The sequence below is a fragment of the Gavialis gangeticus genome, unplaced genomic scaffold (genome assembly GCF_001723915.1).
Source record: "Gavialis gangeticus isolate Ggan-Ray unplaced genomic scaffold, GavGan_comp1, whole genome shotgun sequence".
In the NCBI taxonomy this organism is placed as follows: Eukaryota; Metazoa; Chordata; order Crocodylia; family Gavialidae; genus Gavialis; species Gavialis gangeticus.
Window position 1 is genome coordinate 119,764,389 of NW_017729024.1, and position 20,425 is coordinate 119,784,813.

A 20,425-nucleotide genomic window follows, 5' to 3' on the forward strand; every position below is an offset into this window, starting at 1 on the left:
GAGAGAGAGAGCGCGCGCGCATTGTGGTACTAGCATACCCCCTGCCTGTGTCTCGTGTACACCTAGGGGTAAGTGTACCACAGGTTGAGAAACTATGCTACAAAAAAGAAAGTGGTTAGGATATTAAACCATACAGAAAACTTACCTATTTTAAAACCTAACTTCTTAAAAGGCATGGAAAACAAACTAGTAGAGGGTTCAGGCAGTAATCCTAGAGCACCCTGGAGAGCAACATGTTGTCAACTAACTTCTTAAAACAAGCCTGTGAAATCTGTTTATAAAAAAGATTTTCCAAGAAATATGGTATAGAACCCAACAAAGCCAGCTTATGAAAGCACTAATGAAATAAATACTGTTTACCTCGCTAAAAACAAAGGTATGATCCAAATGTTTACACAGACTCCAAATTCAGAAAAGTCAGTAGAGAACCATTTTCATTTAATGCACGATTTACCACAGTGCCAATGTTCATTTTGAACCACCCCAATTAATATGAAGATTGCTTTATTAAACAAAAAAGCACTCTAAAGAAGGGCTCACTCAAAATCCCAAAAAAATGAATAGAAAAAAATTACAATAGTTATTTAAAATTAATGCCCAAAATATTATAATTGAACACACATTCAGACACAGCCCAATTTCTGTAATCTCCTCTAAAAACAGCAATGGTAAAGGCGTGACAAAATAACCACATAAGAAAACTGACTTGGAAAAGGAGGAAGAGGAAAATGGGGAGAAACAAGAAATCAGCAGAGCAGAAAGCATGTTTATCTTCAGCATTTCAACAATAAATGGTATCCAGTCACCTAGGAAACTGCCAACATCGTTCTTCTGAACCTATTCTCTACAGAACAGAGAAATCTGTCAGTGGCTCTTAGTGTTTCCATCTTTAGTCATGTCTCAACATTATTCATTTTAATGAGGCATATTTTTCCCAAACCAATCCTACTTGGACATCGGGAAATTCGCTCCAGTCATATTTATGGTTTGCAGACTGGAAATGAAATGGAAGGAGGTACTGACTGGGAATTAATCTCCCTCTTCCCCATGACAGCAGTATGCTTCTCAAATACTTCTGTATTTACTGGGAGAATATATACACATATGCATTATAATAATGCATAATATATAATGCACATGCATATATAGGAAAGATTTTTAAAATAACACAACAGAAAATAAATTTGTTTAAAGCCCAAATATTTAAAGCAAGGCGTGATATACAATATACAGCATGAAGCAGAATATGCTGTTCAGGAGGAATAAGAGTAATTAAGATTTAGCAAGAGCTGATATTGTAGTCATTAGGAACCTTGTACTTTTTTCCCTACCTGGAAAAACTCTGTCGAGGGAAAAGTTACAAGAATTAATTATTGTCCACTAGCGTAGTTAAAAGTCCCTATCATTTACTCCAAAGACTGTCTTCTGGCCAATACATGGAAAACTAAAAATATTGTTTAGAGCCTTAGCAGCAAGATCCTCAAGGTTGAATCTAAGAACTTCTGTATAACCTTGATTTGTGTGGTTTCATTTGCAGTAATAAAAATGCAATACTACTACCTTATGATTTAAAAAAAATGGTTAATAACTTCTCGCTATATAAAATTGCTATTTAATTATAACAGCAAAGGCAAGCAGCAAGAGAGGAAATTCAAAGGAGGGAAAAAATGCTACTCATCCCAGAGAAGGGGCGCCATTTTACACAGAAAATCTTTACTGATAAGTGTGCTTACTCTTAAGATAAGCAGAGAAAGCAACAGCTGCTGTGTCCCATTAATCTACATATGCCACATCACTCAAGAAATGCCAGGACAGCTCTGATGAAATGGGTAAACCCTAGAGTGTAATGAACATTGTAAAGGATTTAACGTACCAATTTCTGAGCAGAGAGGGAACAAAGAGAACGTCCTGGTGACCAAAACAGCCTAACTTTAATATAGCATATTACATGGATTAATGTTCAAGAAAAATATGCTGTACCAATCATACTTCCTCCATAGTCCATTACAATGAACATGCTGAGGTTGAATTTAATTTGTAATGGCATCCATGGCATCTCCTGGAAGCCTACAAGTTTGTTTCTTTGTTTTCTTTTTTAAAACATACTATGCCCAGTTCTGGTCCCCACACTTCAAAAAGGACATAGAAGAACTAGAGAAGGTGCGGAGAAAGGCAACAAGAATGATTAGTGGTACGGAGGGGTTTCCATGTGAGAAGAGACTAAAGAGCCTAGGCCTATTCAGTTTTGAAAAAAAGACACTTGAGGGGGGACATGATAAAGGGTTTGCAAAATACTAAATGGAGAAGAAAAAGTAAATAGGGATTTATTATTTATCATCTCTCTCAGTTCAAGATCTAGGGGGTCACAATATGAAATTAGTAGGCAGTAAGTTAAAAACTGACAAAAGGAAGTTCTTTTTCACATGGCATATAATTAAAGTATGCAACTCATTGCCAGAAGATGTTGTGGAAGCTGACAGTTTAGATAGATTCAGTAAGGAACTGCACAGATTCTTGGAGGAAAAGGTATCAGAAGCTACTGAGCATGGGAGTTAGGGATACAGCCTCTGAATTAGAACTTCTTAGACCTTAAACGTTTGAGGCTACAAATGAGAGGAACAGTGGAAAAAACTCTAGTCATACCCAATTCACTCTCCCTTTCAGCACCTACTCTCTGCCACTGTGTGACACAGAATGCTGGGCTAGATGGACCTATGGTCTGACCCAAGCAGCACTAAATAAAGGACCTTAATTTCTACTAAAAAACCCCAAAGCTTTCCTACCACACCGTTAGAACAGCAACGTAGAACTTACTTGGTACATCCAAATGCCATTAATCTGTATTTGTTATTTACCGCCACACAAGTTCCATCAACTACATCTTGTGCCCATACACCATGGAGCTGCTGCAAGGAAAGAGTTGTGAAAAAGGGGAAAAAAATGATTTTACTTAAACGGTATGTTCATTTGCCACTGGGAGCCCAATCTGAATCTTTACATACATGCACCTTCTACTGAGCTCAATGAAATGACCAGCAATCACTTAAATCAGTGAACTTTCTGTAAATGGGTGTCTGCAGTCATGGGCCCAAAAGAATTTAACCTGTAATATATTTAAAGTGCTGAAATCTCTTTCAAATACAGAAAAAAAGAACACTATGCATAGACGTGTCACAATACTTTTATTTTTCCTGATATTTGCTACTTATAAATGCAGAAATCTTACAGCCGAGTAATATCAACTGATATGTTGCCCTCCTTTAGTGGAAACAGTTTTGAAGCAAAGGGTCATATTGAGACAGATCTGAAGTCAGATCTTTATTCATTATAAAATCTAGGAAAACTGTAAAAAAAAGTTTTATCCTTACTAATTAAAACAACAAAATCTAACGCAAGACATGTCAACGCGTTAATTATGGGCAAGTCTGTAAACAACCGAACGCTAGGGAAGATCATATCACTAGCCTGCTAGTGTAGGTTGTGACAAGTGAAAAAAACAATGCTGCAGAAAAGGTAATTCTAACAGAAACATTCAAATATACAGTAAAGTGATAGGCACTTCTAAAAGCACTAAAATTTTTATAATAGGAGAAACCACCTATCCTATTATCCTGAGATTCTAGTTGGTAACAAGGGGCATATTTACACATACAAACACCCGGCGCTGCAACTTACAACTGTATAAGCAGCAAAATGCACATCAGCGCTGACAAAATGGCAGTGGCATGCTTTTGAACTAAAACATATTGGAGGTGCTTTAGTTTAAAAGCACATCACCGCCATTTTCTGCTTGCTGACACGCATTTCACTGCTTATACAACTGCACACAGTGCAGCACAGTTCGCTTCAGCTCACATGCAGAGTAGGCTTGATTAATCGAGTCTGCTCTGAAGCGGCAGATCTGTGGCACGTCATGGGACAAAAAGTATGTGTATAGCTGTCCAAGAAGCCAGTCAAAGGCAGGAATAAAAGGCATGAAAGATCCTGAGAGTTAGATCCTGAGCTGCTGCAAACCATCAGAATAATGTACTACAAAAGTGATCATTCCTACTAGTTCTCTTAATATCCTATCCAGTGGCCACCATTATGCTTCTGCCTGCCTTAAGAAAATGACATAATTAAACTGATTTTTAGGAACAAGTTTGATCTGATCTGTTTCACTAATTATCTAATCAGAAGCAGTTCTACAAGATTTAAGTCAGAGAAGTAAAGAGCTAATCTAAAAATGAAAAAAGCTGACTGGAAAATATAAGAAAGAAAAGATGCTCAGTTGTAGAGTGCGAAACTAATACATAGTAAAAAACATAAGGTGCAGTAGGAACAACAAACATACCTCAGCAGTGAATCTACTTGACATTGGAGTAATGAAGCCAACTCTTCCATCATTAAAAACAACAGCAAACCCATCAAGGGTTTCACAGTATTCCATATCTCTGATGTGCACATTTTCAAAGCCCAAAAATGATCCTGCTGAAGACACATGAGCAATGATTAAAAGGTGTCAGCATGGTCATACCGTTGGCCAGTATTTAAACTTTCAAGTGAAGAAGAACATGGTTTATGTGAAATAATTAATGTTGCCATCATTCTGGCTAATTAAACACTGCAGTATGAATTCATGCAAATATTAAAAGTAACAAGAGAAATGTATGGTACTGTGTAATGTTTTGAAATTGCAAAGCATTAGTAAATAAACAGTACAGCGTTCTCACCAACAAGCAAACCCAATTGAGGCTCTGATTGCTTTATTAATACAAAACCTTCCAGGTAATCAATACTACTGTATCATCTTTGGGTAACATGCCAAGGCCAGACTGTCCACATACTGTATATAGAAAAGACACGGAACTCGTCCCAAGTGAGGAAAATCACTTTAAATTTAATTTATGGATATTTGCTCTAGTGTTTAACCAGCACAAAGAAAGAAGTACCTCGTGAAGACTGCAGGTCCACAGAAAATGGTACAGTACTTAAGTTGATGGCCTTCCTTCCATTTGTCATACCATTCCAATGAATAAGATGGAGTAGTCCATCAGCAGTAGCAACAAGCAGATCCTCCTGCATAGACTGTAAGCTGGAAAAAAAGGCATTTGTTTCTCTTTAGAAATGGACAGCCTAGATAGGTCTCTCAAAAAGGTCAATTATTTTATCAGAACACTACTCTCCTTATAGCAGCTGGGTAAATGTGTCCTGAAGAAGTTATTCAAAGTGTCCTTGAGGTGTGAGGGGATAAGCAGATAAACACAGGCTCAGACTTGTCCCTGCTTGGCTGATCCCCCACCCTCACTGCCCAGCCCCACTGCAAGATGGTAAGCACTAAAATATATTCGTTTGTTTTGTGATTTGAGCAGCACCCAATTTTAAAACGTTATAAAGGTGAGCCTCGAGTCTAAACCAGTGGGATAGGGAGAAGCATGGTAACCTGTGCAAAGAGAAGCATCTTTTAGGTTAGGAGTGGGCAAAATGCAGCCAGCAAGCCAGATGCAGCCTGCCAAGCCATTCTATCTGGCCCGCAGGGCCCCTAAAACATTTAGAAATTTAATTTTAATCTGCCCTAGGCTCCTTGTCACACGGGCCTTGATGGCTTGCCAGAACTAAATAAGCAGCCCTCCACCCAAAATAATTGCCTGCCCCTGTTCTAGGTAAATCATAGACTCTCTCACAGTTAAAGTTACTGGCTGCAATCTTAAAGTAGCGCAGTGCATTTTAAGCAGGTAGCCTTCCCCCACTTCAAGGATATTTTGGAGGTACAAAACTAAAAGGTTATTTCAGCAAATGTTTAAAGTCATTTATATACTCTCTGACCCCAAATTTATTTATTTGATTTACATGCTGTCCTCCTCAAGGAAGGCTCAGGGCAGCTTGAAATAAAAACAAGATAAATTATAACAGGATGAAAAAATACCTTTCCCATAAGATGAAAACTCTAGAAGGCAGCAGATACTGACCTCCACATGACAAATGCCTATTGAATGCTGGCATCTTAAGTTGCCAGAAAAGCCTCAATTTAAACAAAAAAACCACACTAAAATCTTCTCCGCAGAAGAATTAGAAGCATTTCTACAATGGGAATTTTTTGTTCTATTCTAACTACATTTCTGCAAATCCCTAGAGCAGAGATGGACCTACTTGCACCAGAGTTGTATGTCCAATGTTTAATGATGCTGCTCTATCAAAGCATAAAAGCCAGTACAAACGAGTCCAAAACAAAGCCTTCGTAGAACTAAGACTCCACTTTACATACGCTAACTCTTAATAAGCAACTTATTTTCACCTTCTTAGATCTACTGTCACCTTTCTTCTTTAATTCCTGTTTTTATGTTTTTAGACAAGTACTAGTAGTGAGAAACCCAGTAGACCAAGTGATTATTTACCACACCTTGTGATAGATGCTTGCAAATCCAGCACTTTCTTCAGCTCTAAATTTAACAAAGGAGCACATTGTTCTTCCTTATAATGTGGAGTTCCTTTCATATGTGGGCTTCCCCTACAACAAAAAGAAAAAAAAAAGAAAAAAAAAATCAAACATTGTAATAAACTATATTTGAAATGGTAAGTTACACAGACTCGTATTTCTCAGTATTTTTTTTTCTTGAAATATAACAGATGCCCACTAGTAAAATTAAATGTTTTGAATTCAAATGCCCAGTTTTAGTCTCATAATCCCAATTTAGTCTGAGCTTTGCTAACAGTTAACAGGACTGTCCACTGCAAGTGACTGAACCTTCCTTATTAGCCAGAATGGGCTCCTATATATGTTTAGGGAGCTGGCTCCAATGTGCTGAAAATCCAGCACATTGGAGCACACTCAATTAATTGAGTCTGCTGGAGCACGGAAATAAACACGCTCCAGCAGACTCTGGGGTCATGTGTATTAGCACCCCCCACACCAAAAAATGGCAGCGGGGCACTTTAAATAAAGCTTGTTCAATGAGCTTTAGTTCAAAGCGCCCTGCTGCCATTTTGCAGTGCAAGGGATGCTAATGCACGTGACACTCAGGCAAGCGCTCGCTAATTGAAGAGCACACCGCCCCCGCCCACCAGTGTGCCTCCTAGAGCACATGTAAAAATGATCTATGTGAACAGGAGGGGATACAGATAAAATAAGATAAAATGCATCAACAGACTTTGTTCATTAACTGTCAATCTTGGCTATGTGTTTTGCATTTCCTGGTGTAAAAGACACTGTTGATTATCAAAAACATGGAACCAACTTCACTGCAGAATTTCTTAGATCTGAGGGGTAAGAGTTTCTATCTCTCTAACAAACTGCATGCTTCATAATCATAAGAGGCTCAGTATATTACAGAGGTTTACTGTATTCAGATTTTTGCACTTCTATATCTTCATTTACTAGATATTTTCATTTATATCAATAATAATAATGCATACTTCTCTTTGGGAGATGTGGTACATAATTTCATTAGTGGGAAAAATGACTGGCATATAGATCCTTAGACTTAGTTGCAGAGATGTATAAAAGTTATGGGCCTCCTCATTATGTGTAAACAATTCTACACAAAAAGAATTCAAGTTTACCCCAAGACACAGGAGGAGTAAGTTACACATTGCCAACAACAACAGCCTAACCTCAACTCTATCACATGTAGCCTTTGGGTAGTCTCCCCTGATTACCCTACTCCCTGGAATCATCCCATGACTTGCGTCTAATTTATAAGGGAAACTGGTTTTTAAAAAAAGAAAGAAGGACTCTAACTACATGCATGGAAAGTCTTGTAATTCACAAATGCCCGTTTCATTGTTTCTCGAAATGTCAATCCATTACTAATTGGTATGATAGCACCCAGAAACCCAGTCATGCAAAACAAAAAGAACACTGTACACAAAGAGAATAAAAAGGGGCTCTGCCCCCCGCCTGATAGTCTAACACAAGACACAATGGATACAAGAGACAGGTGGAAGAATACAACGAAACAAATGAGACAGTTTAGTCAGCAAGACAGGCAGCTCCCCTGCTGCTGCTGTCCCCAGTTGACCCTGGGGCAAAGGAAGCTCCAGCCAGGCTGCACAGGAAGTTGGGTTCAGCTGGGAGCAGTGGCAATAAGATGATTCTTCCTCCCTGCCTGGTCCTCCCAGATGATCCCCCACCAGCCCAGAAGCAGGCTCAGTGAGAAGAAACCTGCCCACCATTGCTGCTGCTGCCTCTAGCCCATCTCCACCCCTTGTGCAGAAAGTTGCAGCTAGAGCAGGGCAGGAGCAGTTCTGGACTTCCACCCACCCCTGGATCAGCTGGGGACATCAGAGACGGTGACAGCTGTGGACAGCAAGGGGAAGTATGGAGGGGAAGGAAGGAGGTGCAGAGAACAGGGGGGAGTTCTTTTCCAAGTCTCTGAATCAGATAAAAAACTTGGAAGAAAACTGCAGATAGAACAGGCTGCATCTTGGAGGAGTTCTGCAAAAGGAACAGACAAGATTTATATATAACCTGGGCATAAGGACTTAGAGCAGGGTTAGATGACACCCAGGCTAAGACCTAAGTGACTGGAAAGATGACAGTGGCTGTCCACAGTGTGTATGGAGAGGGTTTTAGAAGGCAGTATTAACAGAAGCTGGGATTCAATTACCTTGGAGAAAAGGAGTTATTTAATTAGGAGCCAGCAAAACCAAAGGAGACAATGAATTTGTTGTGGAAGAATGAAACTTGTCACAGGATTTTTGACATAACCACCCATGTACGAGAGCAGAAGTGGAGAACAAGAACGTTCCTTCAGGGTCTACGTACACTACCAAGAATCATAATTTCATTTTACAGCAGAGTAGGCCAATGCATATTAGTTACACTGTAATAGAAACCACTCCTTGTCTTAAGCTGTAAGGATAAAGCCCTCCATTGTTTAAGGGAAGTTCAAACTGACCTTAGATATGCTATATTTGGCACAAGAAAGTAGCAAGGTCCTTCCAGAACCAAACTAAAGGGCAACAACTAAATTATATAGGAGGTTAACAGAAATAGGCAACACTTATCATTGTAAGCAAGACTATTTTTTTGCCCATAGATGGTGCACCTGACCCAGACATTACTGCTAAAAAGTTGATATGAATACAAACCTTCAAGGGAAAATGAATTACAGGGTATTCAGAACAAAAGGTTGAGAAGAGTTGCAGATTCTGATGGAAACCAGGTGTTGGGGAAGTGACAGGCAAGTATCCCAATAGACTGATATTGGCCATTTCTTTCCAACTATTAATTCAATTTGAGACCGCTGACAAAGAGCACCTTTGTGCTGAGTACAGTATTTGTGTTGAGGACAATTTTTTCCCCAGGAGGTGTAGAGATGACTCATTTTGCACAGCACTATCCATTATCTGGTAAATTTTGTAGTTTCTTCTATCCAGTCTCGCTACTGGAACAAGCAGATCATACATTTGACAAACATTCAAAAAGATGAAAATTCATGTTTCACACTTGCATGGCCTTTACTATACAAATATTTTACAAACTGAAGAGGTATAGATGCCAGTCATGTTTAAATGACAATGACCAGCATGCACTTGTTTCCCACTGATATTAGCGTATCAACTATAGCTGAGGAAATTTTTTGGAAATGGCTGGTGTAAATACTACACTTTGCACACACTCAACACGACTTCAAGGTGAAGTCTTTTGTAGCTCCCACAGAAATATAGAATAAAAACTTATCTGGACTCAGTTAATATAAAACCATTGTTCACACAGAAAAGCAGAACTGTTGAGAAAAAAATATGAAAGACAAAAATTTGGAAGGGGGGGGGGGCGCAACAACTACCAAAGACATCACTGCTGAAAAAGTTAAATTTTAGCTGCTATGTACAGACATAGCTTTTTTAAAAAACTAATAAGAAATTTTTGTAGAACAGAAAATAGGATTTCAAGAGGACCACTGGCAAGTGATAGTTCTGAAATGTATATACCAGTTAGAAGACCGTATAAACTCTATTGGGAATAACTACTGCTTTTTTCCAAAGCATAAGAGCAAAAAATAAATTTATAATATTTTAAAATATTTTAATGCATTTTATAATGTATTCTCACTAAAAATAGTTCTAATTACTGTATGCGAAACTCACTAACCAGAAAGATATTTTTCTTATTACACAATATTTAAAAAAGGCAGTCAAAACTGTACTATATTCAGAAATAGCACACATTTCCACAAGTTAATTTTACTATTTAAATTGCTCTGACCTTTAAACCATGAATGTGTGTTGCTGACAGATGCAGGAAAGAATGTTTGGTTTCTGTTGCCACATCAGCAGCTGCTGCACTTCTACCTCAATTTCAAGTAAACTGCAGTTATATTTTGCACAAAAATTTAGAGGAATTAAAATGTTCCCAAAAAGGCCAAAGAATTATGCACCAGACTGAAAAATATTTTCAGCTAAATTTTACTTTACCTGTACAGTTTAAGGCAAAATGCCCTGATGAGTTAAAAATGGATCCCTGCTTTTTGCTTTTCTTTTTCTTTTAAATAATGCAAAAAGAGCCAAAACTTCTTTTCTTGTTTTTCAAGGCTTAACTAATTTGTTTAACTGAAGGTCTGTCACAAGGATGTCAAATACCGTGAAAGTCAAACTCACCTGGGGTTTTTTTGATTCTTTAACTTAATATAACTTAGAAAAATTATCCTAAATTTACATCCAAGAATACTCTGATTATATCTGTGTGATGCAAAGATTATCTTTGGGGGAGAGGGTGCGAGGCAAGAGGTTGAAGTCACGAGGGCTGGACTTTGATATAAGAATTTGGGGGTTGGGGTATAAAACAGAATTAATTCCTTAAAATAAATAAATAAATACTATTATACTGCCCTAATGTAGTTTCAGGTACTGTCATCTGGATTAGCAAAGACAATTTTAACTGAACAAGCTGAGTTTTAATGTTTCCTATAATAAAAAACTACCATCTAGCAAATGGGAGAATATTTTTTTCCCAAACTACACCAGCCAAGCTGAAGTCTATTACAAACTTATTTCCTTCTAGAACCTCTTTAACTTGTTGCCTAATATTCAAGCAACTATACAATAGTTTAATTGCTACTGATAGAGTTGTTGATATTCTGGAGTTTAAAGGTCAAGACCTTTGACCATATTAAGCTTATCCTATTGAATTAGAGACAAAGCTCTATTTGAAAGAAGCAATTCATGATTTCTATAAATAACCTGGCTAATAGAGTTTTCAGAAGTGCCAGTGACTTAGGAACCCAAGACCCATAGTAAAAAAGTAACATGAAGCAATGTTAAGTACTGTACTCCAGGATAGCCATACAGGAAGAATCTTGCAAGAGTTAAAAATCATCTATAATACTTTCAGGATGTCTAGAGTCAAATGTATGGTTTACTGTGGATGTAGGGAAACTGGGGGGACCCCCCCCCCCAAAAAACAACAACAACAACAAAAAACACACTGCCAAAAGGTATCAGGGAGTGTCTTTTGTACTGTTCAAAGTGAGCTCATTATCTCAGAGGGAAAGCTGCCCAAAGCATAAAGCCGCTATACACCATTCCCCTGTCAGCAATTTCAAATTGTATTAACAATTTGAAACAACTCTCAGATTCAGAAGCAGTTGTTTCAGAACAGGACCCCACAAAAACAGACAGAGCTTGCAAAAGCCCCTCTCATTATGCTCAGCACTTTAAATTTGCAGCATGTCAGTGAAGTGTCCTTTAGAGCGCTCCTTAGAAATTATTCACTACACCCACCACAGGTTATAAAATTACAACTTTCAGGTTAGATACAAATTTTAAAGCATTTTTGCCAGGCCTGTGCCAGACACTAAAATTCTGTTTACTAATATTCACCTTCTCAAGCATGGCATTGCCATTAAGCTAAACTTATTTTTGAGAAGTGACAGTGAATTTGTGGGCATCTGAGGACAGGATCTCAGAATGCAGGCTTGTGGCCAGCACTGAAAGTCTTCCAACTCTGCTCTGAACTGGAACAAAGAATTTTTTTTAGGAGCTCGAACAGTGTTGCAGATTTTTTTCTGGCTCAACTTAAATGCAACTTACTCTTTATTAGCTAGTTTTACTCTAACAAATTGAGCACAACAGTTTTTGATTCAGGCATTTACTCCAAAAACTCGCTACCTATTGCCACAGTGGAAGTTGTTTGTGTCAACAAGAACCATACAAGGCCAAATATTTCTACTCCACAGAGCGTGCTCAAATTCATGCAACATTTCTCTAACAAATGGAGCTTTATAGAAAGCCGACTGCAGGACAATGCATGGAATTAACTTTCCTCTGAAGAAAGAAAATACCTGGGGACTGGAGGCACTATGGAGCTGGAAGTAAAAGGACTTGGATTTTAATCCTCAATTGATAAACACGTGATGGTGAGCAAGCCATTAAGGTATGGACAAGTTATGTCCGTAACTGATATTGTGACTGCTCATATCTTAGGGTAAATGAGAACTGAAATGTGTAACTTAACCCTGAATGACAAGGGATAATCACAGGGAAATAGCAGGCACATGGACAGTTACAGCTTCACAGCTGACAAGCAACCCAGCCCTCCTCCCTCCTTTTAACTTTATGTAACTTTGTTTGTCCTTATCCTGAAACTTTAAACACTTATCCTGGCCACTTCAACACGTTTTGTGAACATATGGAATTTGGCTCAAGTCATTACGGGATACAATACTTAGCCTTTAACAGTGTTTTCCATTCAAGATTCTCAAAACATTTCACATAAGCTCAAAAGAAGTTATGATTTTAATGGAAATATTGGGCAAAAAAGGAACGAGGGATAATGTGGGCCTCTGTTGGAAGGGTTCCGTTAATCCTGAAATTAAGGATGCCCATAATACAGATGCATTTTAGACTACAAAGGGCACTACAACAGATTGGATGCAAAAAGAGAAAAATGACACCAAATGAAGGATTTTCAAAAAAGGAAATATATTTTGCCAGCATCAAATGCTGCCCACTTTAAATCAGCAGGACACAGACCCTATCTATGTGCTCTTTTTATCCAACTTATCTTTCAAAACTGATTCATTCTGAAACTTAATATGAGAGAAAAGCTGTAATAAATGTAGTTTCAGTTTTCAAGTCAGGAGGTCTTTGCATAAGGATGTACCATCTCTTGCATTTGGTCCATGCCTAAGCTTTCCAAAATACATACAGTAATTAGGCATCTTGAATCTTCTGTAGTAAAAAAATACTATAGCTTCTGTACTGCTAGCAATGTGCGTGAAATTAATTTCAGTGAAAAGAGAAGGTTGGAAGTCATGCTACAACATATTAACAATATCCAATTAGTTATTCAGTCAAAAATGACTTTATAGTAAGTAGTAAGAGGGAAGCACAAAAACCCCCACTTACCTTAAAGTACATTTCTTAATAAAAACAACTCTCCAGAGATGCATTGACTGGTCAGCAATCTATATATCTCAGTCCACAGACTCACTAAACAGTACCCCATTTGTTAACATGCCTAACCTATTCTTTTCTTTCTAGCTGAGCCATATTAATGCAGACTGACTTTACCAATAATTAAATTCCCAGAACAAATAAAAAAGGATTCAGCTTTATGCAAGCATGCTACATGGCAATTTAAAAAATTCATTTGACCCATAAGCAACAGGAAAGCAATTTTGAACAGAATGTGAATGCAGAACTTTTTTCCAGAATATAAGCCCCATTTGGTAGACAGCCTGTTGAACTGACAGGTAGGGACCACTGCTGGCCAAGCTAATCTGAAAGCTCAAATGCAGTTATCTTTATTTTCATGTGTAGAGGGGCCCAAGCACATACAATTTAAATGTCAAAATGCTGACTGAACTGGAAAATCCCTGGGGAGCAGGATGTTGGGAGTAGGTGTGTATTTACTTTTCTTCACCTTCATTTGATCTTCGCATTGCCACTGTATTACTGAGTTTTGTATGGCATTCAGGAATTTAGTTAGTTTGCTATAGTAAACAGCCCTTCAAAACTGTATTGACATGGTATCTCTTTGAACTGATAGTATTTACATTTTACAACTAAGTTACAAAGCTGCTTGTTACAATTCAGAAAAAAAAGGCTATGGGAAACCTTTTCCTCCAGTTCTGCTTATGAAAATTAGTAGCTCTGGAAAGGTATGTTGGGGTTCTTTAAAATTTTAAACTGGAATTCCAAGTTAACTCTGTAGTCAGAACACAAAGAAATGGGAAAGTGAGTACTTATGCTACTAATACGAATGACACAGATGGAAAATTTAAAAAATGCTCTAAAACGGCTTCATTTTTGTTTGTTTTTTAGATTTGGGGTGAGGTGGGCATGCTAGAAGGGAGGGACAGGATACAGCTGGACCTGGACAGGTTACTGGAGTGGGCAAATGAGAACAGGATGGGATTCAATAATGACAAGCACAGGGTGCTGCACTTGGGCAGTAAGAACCAGCAGCATACCTATAGGCTGGGGAACTCTCTTCTCGAAAGCACAGTGGCAGAAAGAGATCCTGGAGTTATTATCGACTCCAAGATGAACAGGGACCGCCAATGCGAGGACGCAGTCAGTAGGGCTGACCGCACCTTGTTGTGCATCCACAGATGCATCACAAGCAGGGCCAAGGAGGTGGTTCTCCCCCTCTATGCGACACTGGTCAGGCCGCAGTTGGAGTACTGCATCCAGTTCTGGACACTGCACTTCAGAAGGGATGTGGACAGCATTGAGAGGGTCCAAAGGAGGGCCACTCGCATGATCCGGAGACAGCAGGGCAGACCCTACAAGGAGAGGCTACATGACCGTTAACCTGTTCAACTTTCACAAGAGAAGGCTGAGGGGGGACCCCGTGCCCATCTGTAAACTTACCAGGGGGGACTAGCGGGGAATGGGAGAGACCCTGTTCACCCAAGTGCCTCCCGGAGTAACAAGAAATAACGGCCATCAGTTGTTCGAGAGTAGGTTCAGACTAAAAATTCGAAGGCACTACTTTAGTCAGGGCAACTAGGATCTGGAACCAACTTCTAAGGGAAGTAGCGCTGGCTCCTACCTTGGGGGTCTTTAAGAGGAGGCTTGACAATTATCTAGCTGGGGTCATTTGAGTCCAGTTTTCTCTCCTACCCAGGACAGGGGGTTGGACTAGAAGATCTGCAAGGTCCCTTCCGACCCTACGAAGATGGGTAACCATACCTTTATGCTCTAGATATTGAGTTGGGGGTCATCACCCCATTCTCTTTCCTGTCCTGGATGAAAGTACAGGAACCCATAGTCTACAGCCAGCAATACTAATTCAGCTTTGCACATCATTCAACTTAGAATGACCACTGTTCTCACTGACTTCTGAGCAAGTGAAAAACCTCACTTCTTCAATACCACTTTTTAGTTGTAGCTTTAGGAAAGCTAGAGAAAATTTTGAACAAGATGAAGGCAAAACAAAATTCTAAAGAACACTGTTCTGAATGGCTTAGAAAAAGGAACAAGAAAGTTCACTCGAATCGTGATAGGACTATTGACCTCTTAAGTGGTACCAACATATAACAATGGAAGGCTCCAGAATCCTTTCACCCTTCTACCACTCCAATCCTCCCAATCCACAAGTCAAGAGATCAGAATGTCTCCTCTACTTCCAGGAACTGATTCAGCAGTCATACTTTCTGGGTACCCAGAGTCTCAATCTAAGGCTCCCTTTACATGTCACACGTATCATGCAATTAACTGCACAATTACCTTGAGACCAGGTACATGTGCAAAGTAGTTATTCCCAAATTAAAAAGCTCCAACCAACTACAAAGTTAAACGACCACAAAAATGAGTAGTAACTTTATAGCTGGCTGTTAAATCAGCAAGTCAGTCCACCCACTCTCTCCTTCCCAGAAAGGGCCAGAGGACAGTTCCCTCCCACACTGCCACGAACTAGTACAAAGTCTCAATAGCCACAAGATGCATTTTCTGTCATAACAAAACAAACTGCCTTAATTACATCAGCACAGGATTCAACAACCCCTACCTCCTCCCTTCTCCCAGTTCAAGAACCTGCATCTGTTCTCAGCATAACAATGCCTTCCTTTCATGCCACTGGCAAAGCACCAGTGAATTATAAAACAAAGATTGATTTGACAGATTTTAAACATCTAGTTTTCTTAAACAACCCCATCCAGATACCAAACAGACTTCAACAAGGTATGCTACTGTCTGGATCCAGTTTTCTGGAAGCTGGACACTCACTCACTAACACCCCACCACCACCACCCCACCCCTGTTTAATTTATAAAAGCCTTACCTACTCAGACACTGAAAAGAGTAGATTTTGTGGAATATACGAAAAGTTGCACAATAATCTAACTATTAGAGTATCCAGAATTCTACTTTTGTCTTAGCTATACAGTGCTTTAATTATCTTGTTTTCTAAGTTTTGGAATAGTTGTACTTCTCCAAGAGCATGTTTCTCTGATGTAAATCAGTTGGTTTTAACAGAGGGCTTTAAATGAGCTTAAGACAGTCCTCTTTTCTATCAAAGCATTTTCACATAGATTGCTTGCTTTGGAGCCCAAAATCAATATTCCTAAGCCCCCTGCATGAGTAAGTGTGTGTGAAGGCTTATAATTTAAAGTCTCTGTTGAGACTTCTGAAATTCTACTTTTAAAATATACGTAAGAAATTTAATTCAGTAGAACTACTTTAAATGCTGAATTACTAATCCACAATTAAAACATCTTTAAAGTTGTGTTCTGGCCTTTATTAACTTGACCCAATGATCTTGTAAGGTTCCTTCCAGCCCCTAACATCTATGAATCGGCCTCTTGTGGGCCAAGATCAAGAACCTGCATAAAGTGAGGGAAACCTGTATTAAGTTTGTGCATTGTCTGAAAGCTCCGCATTAAGAATGGGCCAGACATTGGCACCTCTTGTTTAGCTCATCCTGCAGCCAAGGCTGAAGAAAAAGATTCACACATCCTCCTCCTGGATCAAGTCTCTGGTGCTAGTGTCCTTGGCAGGACAACAGAAAATAGCTGCTTTCATCTTCAGTGGCAATACTATCAAATTGATATGGTACCCTAGAATCCAGAGAAACATTGATTGCTATTTGATTTCAAAGCTGAATGCAGATCTTGAGATACAGGTTGAAACACTGTCTTATCTAAATACTTTGTAGCTACTGACAACTCATACTTCACGTTTTGCGCTGACTCCTGAGGGCACAGGAACTCAGAAGGATTGAAAAAAAAAAATTGAACTTGTTATTGTGTTTTCATTTGATGAAGCCAATCTCTTAAAAATGCAAGTTGGTCAGAGAGCCATATTATTTCAAGAAATCTGCTATGTAGTAAAGGAAGAAAGTCTCCTGGGAAACTTTCAAGACTGGGCAGAAGTTGATCCAATTCCCTAACTCCAGGTAGCTTCAAGGTTTAGAACGGGTTCATCTGATATTACTTCAGTTTTACTTGCAGTAAACGGAGCAATCTGGTGAAGTCATATGTAAATAGACATTAATATATTAAGTCTCAATATGAAAATTACAACTCATCTGGGAAATGACTGAAGATTAAAATAAAAGTTCAATCATGCAAAATAGTAATAGAAGTCAAACCACCCAACAATAGCAGGTATCCATGCTGCTGCACTTAAAAGGTTATGTTTTGGAAAAAATACATTTTCCTTAACCCAGGGAGTTAGGGAGTGCTGTACTAAGACACTCCATGTGCAGTAACTCCCACACCAAATGACTGTAAAAGCCAGATTGGTGCTGGGTGGCAGCCAGTAAAAACTTTCAGAAGATGCAGAGCTCACTGGCAAACACTCAGCATTGCACTGAGCTGCCTTTCAATATAGTACTCTCTAGCATGTCCTGGGGTGGTACAGGCATGCCAGAAATTTTTACAGGTTAGAAACAGTAGGCCACAAATACTTTCTCTAGTTTCCTATAAAAATACCACGTGCGCCCTTTGGGCTGGACTACTACATCTTAAAAAGTCTTCATCTCACAGCATAATGGTCTACTAATGATCAAAGGAAAAAGGTCTTTCATCAAATTGATTCTTATTTTTGAGGAATGTCACAATCATTGTGTTTGTATAAAGTCTGCTGTGCTTATTATGATGGTGACTATATAGTCACCATCACACACAATCTTTAAACGAACTTCTTCACAAAATGGCCTCTCTAGCATTCACTCTTATTGTAAACAAATGTCTTTAGGCTTTAGCGTTGCCAACATTGTTAAAATGAATTCCCAAGAAAATAAATATAGTACAGTCAGTCTCTGACTAATCTTATGTTTTGCGTACAAGAGATGCTATCCCCTTTGGTTATGTGCACGTATTTCAATGCTCAGCATTTGAGCTGTTTCATTCTATTTTTCACACAATAAATTAGGACTATTAAAGTTCTGTGAACTAACTACATAATCCTAGCATTTGTCTACAGTATATTAAATAGATCAGACAAGTTGTAGAAGGTGTACAATTAGTTATAAAATACAAAGTAAATTCAGCTTTCTTTCTAGACACCCAATTAAGAGTGATAAAGACCTAAGTGAATGGGTGAAATATGCACTGCAGAGTATACAAACAAACAGGCAAAAACATCTAAAACAACCTTCCGCTCAACTGAGCAGGAATTCATTGGAAAATCAGTTAACATGCCTGCAGCTGTTTCCCACCCCCTATTGCCAACAACAGTACTGTATACTGGATCTAGTAAACATCTGCCCTCTACCTTGCATTCAAAGCACAAATAACCATGAAAGTTAAAAATACTTCTGGTATAGCTTATAAAAAAAATTAGTGTTCTCTTATAGAAGCATCACCTTAGGGTAGATTTTATTTGATTTCCACCACATATTGCAAATCTTACAAGGGGAGCATAATAAACCCTTAAGGTATTACTAGGGTAGTTGCATACTATAGTTGAGAGTTGCCTCTCCTGTTGAGTGAGGCTGCAGTATATTACTTCTAGCGGCTAAGCAGAGTGGGGACAGAACAACTTCCCACTGCTTCTGTCTAAGCAAACAACAGGTATCTTCACTGCTTTAGTGGAAACTGCAGCAACAGCATGCCATGGAAAAATGGAAACTCAGCTATTGGCATCACCATCTTCTAGCAACTAGCAAGTATAGGTTGCATTATTCCCCACCTTTATAACAATGCTTTCTCGACCACCAACAACTGAGCCATAATAGAAAAGGAGGCAAAGGATACATCCTAGCCATCAATGACTGAAATCTATTAGGAAAGTGAAGGTTTTATGCTGATAACACACAAGCAGCATCAAGTCCCAAAACTATTTTGTCTAAAGACTAAGCAATTGTTTCAAGATCTGGCTGGTGGAGCTGCAACCTGATTTAATATTTTTTCCTGCCAATTCACACTTAACCAGGAAGCAGGAGAGTTGCAATTAAATTTCAGATTGGATATTCTATCTTCTAATATTTGCCATCTTAGCTTTAGAAAAATTATCCAAAATTTAGACCTCTGCAGTTAATTTTACATAACTGTTTAAAATACAGAGGTCTGAATAAAAAAGGGTGATAGTGCTTACTTTTTCTGGTATTAAATGCATATAACACCTGATGAAATTAAGATACAGAATTAGGCAACCACATATATCACGATAATAGGACTCTTGATCTCTTTACGTGTGAACCTGAGATTACAGTTTCTGCTCCGTCAATGTCACTTTTCCATCCGCACCTTGCTCCTATTGCATATCTTGTTTGATAGAAGCAAACCTGTTTGTGCCATGAGGACGCTGAAAGCAACTTTGCATGTTTCCCAGATGTGGAATTAAAAGTCCAGTAGCGCTGAACTACAGACTCAATACAGAACCCAGTTCAGCACTACTGGACTTTTAATTCCACATCTGGGAAACATGCAAAGTTGCTTTCAGCGTCCTCATGGCACAAACAGGTTTGCTTCTATCAAACAAGATATGCAATAGGAGCAAGGTGCGGATGGAAAAGTGACATTGACGGAGCAGAAACTGTAATCTCAGGTTCACACGTAAAGAGATCAAGAGTCCTATTATCGTGATTTCATCAGGTTTCTTTTCCTCACTAGGTCTGGCCGAAATATCTCAAGATCAGGAGAAAAGCCCAGTAATGTAATGGCTCCAGCTTTCAGTGATGTTCCAAAGCTAATCCTTGTCCTTCCTACTCACTACCATACCAAGGTTGCCCAGTACACATAAAATATTCAAAGACAGACATCGTCTCACCAATTTCATTTATATATGGGTCACTTCATTTTAAAGGTACAATTAATATTACTAGAACAACTTGCTGAGCTTATTTAGTAAAGGCCTAGAAACAATCTACTCATGTTTTTGTTTGAGTTTCCAGTTTTTGACTGTTCTGCTAGGTCTTTCAATAATTTTCCCATCTAGATTATATACTAAAATGATACTAATCTACCACATTTCACCCACCTTGTGCAAAAAAAAAAAAAAAAAAAAATATCAACTACGATCTAAGGGAAATCCTGAAGGCAAAACCTGTGACAGT

At 38.7% G+C, this 20,425-nt stretch overlaps 1 protein-coding gene across 1 annotated transcript in view; it reads right to left on the minus strand.

The window, feature by feature from the left end:
* Positions 1 to 20,425, minus strand: part of RIC1 (RIC1 homolog, RAB6A GEF complex partner 1) — a gene marked incomplete at its 5' end in the record, with an annotated part of 138,394 nt that overhangs the window by 60,913 nt on the left and 57,056 nt on the right. Inside the window, 4 exons of the mRNA XM_019518235.1 lie at positions 2,815 to 2,906; positions 4,334 to 4,470; positions 4,932 to 5,074; positions 6,380 to 6,487. Coding sequence (XP_019373780.1) covers positions 2,815 to 2,906; positions 4,334 to 4,470; positions 4,932 to 5,074; positions 6,380 to 6,487 — 480 coding nt within the window. The remainder of the gene's footprint in view (positions 1 to 2,814; positions 2,907 to 4,333; positions 4,471 to 4,931; positions 5,075 to 6,379; positions 6,488 to 20,425) is intronic.